This window comes from Fulmarus glacialis, unplaced genomic scaffold (genome assembly GCF_000690835.1).
Source record: "Fulmarus glacialis isolate BGI_N327 unplaced genomic scaffold, ASM69083v1 scaffold26332, whole genome shotgun sequence".
Lineage (NCBI taxonomy): Eukaryota > Metazoa > Chordata > Aves > Procellariiformes > Procellariidae > Fulmarus > Fulmarus glacialis.
This window is the reverse complement of record NW_009198837.1, coordinates 13286-19328: the sequence shown is the minus strand read 5'-3', so window position 1 is coordinate 19328 and position 6043 is coordinate 13286. Positions and strand designations below refer to the sequence as shown.

Here is a 6043-nt window from a genome sequence, read left to right as displayed (position 1 = left end):
ATTTTCATAGAGGAAAAAAATGCAAATTTCATTATGACCATAAAATTCTCCAGCTGTAAAAATGTCAAATGCACTTTTTTTTCCCCATTAGCATATAGTATGTGCCCACATTGGCTCAATGCAGGAGCCCAGAGCAGTTTGACATCTTCCCGAGTTTATGCAGCCTATTAGATATTCTCTGCTAAGTCAGTGACTTCCATGCATTGTCAGGTCTGTTTAGCAAGCTTACTTCAGGATTGAGTTTGGTTTTTTTAATTTAAAATTCAATATATCCAATACCAATAAGAATTTAATCGAGAAAAAAATTAGTCATAGTAATTAATTGGGGAATGTGCTGGATGTGGCTGGAAAGTAAGCAGCAGTGTCCAGGCCAATTTTAAGTTTTCTTGAAGCAAGAGTGACCATCCAGTTGTCTAGCATGTGTTTCTTGAAAACATACTTCTTAGATTTTAATTGCCTTATTATTGCTTTGTAATTACAGCCAGTCAGTTTGAGCAATATTGCTTGTGTCTTTTAATCACAACTATTTATTCTCAAATCAGAGGGAATATATGAAGAAGCAAGTGGAGAAGCGTGCTGAAGATGAGGCGACTGAATCGGAAGAAGACCTTGAATTTGATGAAAGAATTGGATGCCTTTCCAAAGGTTCCTGAAAGCTATGTGGAGACTTCAGCGACCGGAGGCACAGGTAGGCCTTGTTGAGATGCTGACATGATTCATGTTGGCTGTTAGCTCAGTCTAGCATGCTCTAGGAATAGAAACTTCAATAGGAGGAAGACATCTGTGTTCATCTGAAACTAGCCAAAACTGGTTTCTTGATTTCTTTTGTGGACTGACAGAGCTCATGTCCTTCAAGTAAAGACATAGTATCTTATTCGAATAGGTGCATTCATCGCTCATCTCAAGGGAGATTTTTGTGTAAAACTGGTGAGACTCAAACCAATGTAAGGCTCACTGTAAAAACTTACAACCAATTACAACTGGAAGTGCACTGTGCCAAGGCTGTAATAAAACTTTCTCATTTGTTGTCTCACTAAGCACGTTTCTCTGTATCAGGTTTCTGGGTGAGACTGTCAGCGTGAGCTAAAATACAGGTTGAATTTGCTCTTTGCTTTCATAAAAGAGCAAAAACATTCTCCAGAGGTGTCTTACGAGCTGGCTGAGTTAAGCATCAGGATGAAGGGCAGCTTTCTAAAGCTTTTTGTCTTGGAGGTGTAGTTGATTTTAAGAGTAAGGAAAGCCCTTTGAAGAATTAAACACGTTACTCCAGGGCATGTACTTGTGCTGTCCTTATTAGCCACTTGAGCTCCTCTCAAAAAGCTGTAGCTGTAAGAAGTACCTTTTCTGTATGTATCTGAACAAAAAGTTGTGCTTGTAAGTTGGGTTGGGTTAGAGGTAGCCTGATCTGGAAATAGTGACTTCATCTGTTGGACTATTGGAATTGTTTGCAGTTAGATAGGAAACTGCCAGCAGTTAGTTTGAAATGGAGGACAAAAATCTCTCTCGTGTGATTATGTCTGAAACTCAGTTGAATAAGAACTACAAGAAGCAATTGCAATCTACAGATAAGCCTTTGAAGTCATTACGCCACTTGTGTAAAAGTAAATATCACAAGGATCTGTATTACTTTGCTATGTTTCCTGAATTGCAATGTTAATAATTAAAGGATTATTGTATATAAAATAATCTCTAAGAGCTGATTAAATAACTCTTTGTTGATGTTAGCCCCAGTTCCTGGGAAAGCAAGCGAGTTGTTTTTATGTTGTAATTCTTAGAAAAACAATAAATGCTTAAAAAATCTTTTTTTGTAGTATAGCACCATCCTTCACGAGAACTTCACTTTGGTGAAGGGTACCTTAAGGATTTCTCAACAGCAGAAGTTACTTTAGCATTCTTTGGTTTATCCCAGTAATCTTAAAAATGACAATATAGGATTGTCTTATTCTGTGCCATCATAAAATTTTAATGTAGTATTCCCATTTCATTCAGGATTAAAGTGCCAGGCTTACTTTCGGGTGTGATAGCGATGCAAAACATACCAAGACTATTCTCAGACTTTCAGTGCCTTAAACCCCATTGCAAGCGAAGTACCGGTCTCTCAAATGGGCTGAGACTCCAGCTCTGGGGCTGGGAGAGCCTTTGGAAAAGAGGATCTGTCTTTGGAAATTCTACAAGGCTTTATTTTCCTGTTCAGATCCACAAATACCTTTGCTCGGAATTACCCAGAAAGCAGCAATGGCTCTAATTGTTTCCTTGTGTTTGGATAGACAGTATGGCTCCAGCTTTCCTATTGCATAGCTGGGGTGAGTCTGGCCTACTGGGCTCCAAAATGAAATTGATAGCCAGAATAATTAACCGATTAGTGCGTCTGCTTTCACAGTATGCATTGACATGAAGGTTTTCATGTATATGATCGTTACATAGCTTCAGCTGAAAGCTAGAACTTGAAATGTTGCTGATCAATGCAACAGTCGATGCTGCAGCCAGTGGTTTCTTTTCTGATCCTGTAGGACAGTGCCTTGACGTCCCTGCTCCCACCTCTGGGCTGGAGACCACTGTGTAGTGAATTGAGGCCTATCAACAACAGGCTTATTTTTTCTCAAGTTGCCCTTCACAGACTCCATAGAAATACTCCACAGAATGCAGATGGAAAACATATACTGTCAATAAGCTGTACAAATCACTGCTGTGCTCCATAACTGAAGTTTCTTTCAACTTAACAAAAGCCACGATTTAATAAAAGGGGTGTAGCAGGTGCTTCTGTGCATCTGTTACTGTGCTTCTGACTACGTGCAGCAGGATGATCTTCCCTTTGCATTGTACGACTTTGCAAGTGTGATGAATAAGCTGCTTTGGAAATAAGTGAGGCACATATACCATTAAAATACACCAATTAGCTTTCTTCCTAAAAAGAATTTCAAATCAGTTCTTCGCTTATTTAGCTGTTGGTAGAATGGATAGCTACGTGTTGCTTATTGCCAGAGGGAGAATTGTTTGAAATATTGGGGTGGGAGTCCTGACTGTGCAGCTATATACACAAGAAATATAATCAGGGCACCTTTTTCTAACTGGACAGTGCATATAATGCATACTATTTCTCTTGTCTGCTAGCTTCTTGGCTCTAAAACTAGATATAAAAAAATTTGTTATAAAACTTAGGTTGTAGACAAGTGGAGGCTTGAAGGGACTTCAAGGTGCACCTTCTCTTTATTTCATACTTGAATTTAGGATTGAGTTTGCCTAGACTATCGCTGACAGTGATTTGTGGGCATTTTGTTTTACATGCGGAGCAGGATCTAGCCTGTTCTTAAATCTTTCATATAGGGATTTCACAACCTCCCCATCATTCTAGTATTTCACTGTACTTAATGTAAGAAGTTCTTTCTTGATGCAAAGGTGGGACTTGTTCTTTTCCACTCCTATGTAAAAGCAAATACTGTAGTTAGGAAAAGATTTTTCTAAGAGCAGCTTATGGATTTATAAATCAAAGATACCAGTATTGTACTGGTAATGCTCAGATTCTGGAATGTTAGAATTTAGTTCTGCTTATGTTTCTGAATAGTATTTCTCACAATTTAAACTTTTTTTTTTTTTTTTTCTTTCGACCACTCAGTTTCTCTGATAGCATTTACAACAATAGCTTTCCTGACTATAATGGAGTTCACAGTGTATCGGGACACATGGATGAAATATGAATATGAAGTAGACAAGGATTTTACTAGGTAATTTTTATTCATTATGATTCCTTTTAAAATTTGTCTGCATTTCAGGACAGAATAAATTTAAAATGTTTGTGGGACTTGCAAACAATTTGTGATTGAAATTAAAAATGAAATACTAAAGGGACTAGATATTTCTTCTGTTGATTCATTTGGGTTTTTTCTTTTCTGGAATCTATGAAGAAGAGAAATTGAGATTTCTGCAGTGAGGAAGTCAAAATAATGTAGGTTTGTTGGTGGAGTCCCCTGAGGAATTATTTGCTAACAATTCAGAGGACATTGTAATATGTAACTTCACATCAGTGGTGTAAACCCACCAGATTCGCATGATGCTTACGCTAGTTAGTATATTGCCATTATACTTTGTGCTGCTGGAGGTGAACCTTAAGCACTCAGAACTTTGACTACGTTATCTAGAGATTGCTACTGATCTAGCCTCCAGTTACGGCCTCCAAGATTGGCTGAAGATACATTTGCTGTTGGTTTCATGTGCTTGTCTTGTCTGTGTTCGCCTTTGTTCCTGAGGTGGTCAGGCACCCATGAGTCCATGTGAAGTTAATGTAGATTTTGTGCACTGAACACCTTTAAATATCATGTGTCTGGAACTGAAATAACTTTGAAAGCTGTTTGACTAGTTTCTGTGACAAGCTAAAGTTACATATATTAATTGGATGTCTTGTACGTCAGAAATGCCAAAGGTTTCTGTAATGAAAAAATATGAGAAATTTAAGGGAGATGCATCAAAAGCTCAAGTTAGAGTAAATCCATTCAGACAGATGGGAGTTTCACATTTAGGTCTTCGCTAAAGTAGGTTATTTCCCTAGTGAAGCTATCACACGGGAAGGATAGTCTAGTGGTTAAGAGACTATTATGGGACTTGGGAGACATCCTGCTGCAGATTTTCCAGTTTGATTGTGGGCTGATCACTCAGCCTGTGGTTCTGTGACAATTTAAACCAATGGAGATTGGTATCACTTTAATTGCTTTTCTCCTGTCTACTGACCATGTCTGATCCCAAGTTGAGCCAACTATCCCTTGCTTATTTGATTTGTTTGTGGTCAGCTAAGTTCCCAGAAGAAGCCCCTGGAAGTGATAGGACTGTATGACTATAGTGAGGGGATTTACTCATTATAGTTTAAATGACTTGTGAAACTAACATGAAAACCAGTAGGAAATGCCCAGAATACTAGGGAATGCCACACAGTTGGACTTTTGGTGTGATGGAGTTTTTTGGGATGTGGATTTTGGGTTTTTTTTCGCCTGATGGGAAGAACTATGTTTCACCTCCCCTCGTGATGGAAACACTCAGGATAGAGATCTTAACATACAAGGCATTTTGCTATTATAATATGGGAGCATTTTTGAGAAAAGAGGTTTTTCCAGTGCTAGCAAAACCAATGATCCTTATGACATGGCGGTATTTTCTGGGAACCGGTTTTAGTAACTTCCCAGCCTGATCCTGAATGTTACTGTCCTGAGGAATTCTGATTAAGATTGGAAATACAATGGCCTGTCTTAAGGACAAAACAGGAGGAAGGTGCTCAAATATTTACTCAGTTTTAGATTTGTAACTCCTACATTGTTGTGATCCACTGCATTCTGTGGAATTTATTGCACTGTTGTAGTTGTGTGAAAAAAAATGTGTAAAACATTGAAAACTATATTCTTAATAAGAGTCTGACAAACTCTTGGGCCAGTAATATTTCAAAAAAATCTGTTAGGAGTTTCATAGTAAAATTCAACAGGCAAATCTGATGCTTTTATCTCTTAAGTTACGAGTGATCATCAGTGCTTTAATAATTAAAAGTTCATCTTGGTTCACCCAAATTTTAAACAGCTTAAGTTTATATTTATTGGTGTAAATTTCATTATTTGACTGTGTTTCTGCAAGTAATCTGAGAATTTTAGTAATATATCTCGATACTTGTACTCAATGTTACTTACTAGCTTTTTGCTTTTTTTTTCTCTTTCCAGTAAGTTAAGAATCAATATTGATATTACAGTTGCCATGAGGTGTCAATGTAAGTATTCCATCAGTGAAAGTTTTGAAATACTTTAAAGGCTTTTCAGAGTATGCATTTGCTTGCAATATAGTTGGATATTGTTCAAAATAGTCTAACAGTGAGATTTCTTCTGGTCTTGATGGTATGTAGTGATCTTGATGGGATATGACTCGATAAAAGAATTGGTAGGAGATTGAAGAAAAGAATTTATGCCATCTCATTTGCATCTCGCAGAACTTTGCTTTGTCTGTCAGCAAAAAAAGGGTCTGTTCCAATCTCTCTCTAGCTGGAATATTCTACAAGCTCATTGTGAGACACAAC

At 37.6% G+C, this 6043-nt stretch overlaps 1 protein-coding gene across 1 annotated transcript in view; it reads left to right on the top strand.

The window, feature by feature from the left end:
• Window positions 1-542: 542 nt before the first annotated feature.
• The window catches only part of ERGIC2 (ERGIC and golgi 2), an 18518-nt gene continuing 13017 nt past the window's right edge, over window positions 543-6043 (top strand). Inside the window, exons 1-3 of the mRNA XM_009573053.1 lie at window positions 543-688; window positions 3614-3722; window positions 5694-5740. Coding sequence (XP_009571348.1) covers window positions 583-688; window positions 3614-3722; window positions 5694-5740 — 262 coding nt within the window. The 5' untranslated portion in view covers window positions 543-582. The remainder of the gene's footprint in view (window positions 689-3613; window positions 3723-5693; window positions 5741-6043) is intronic.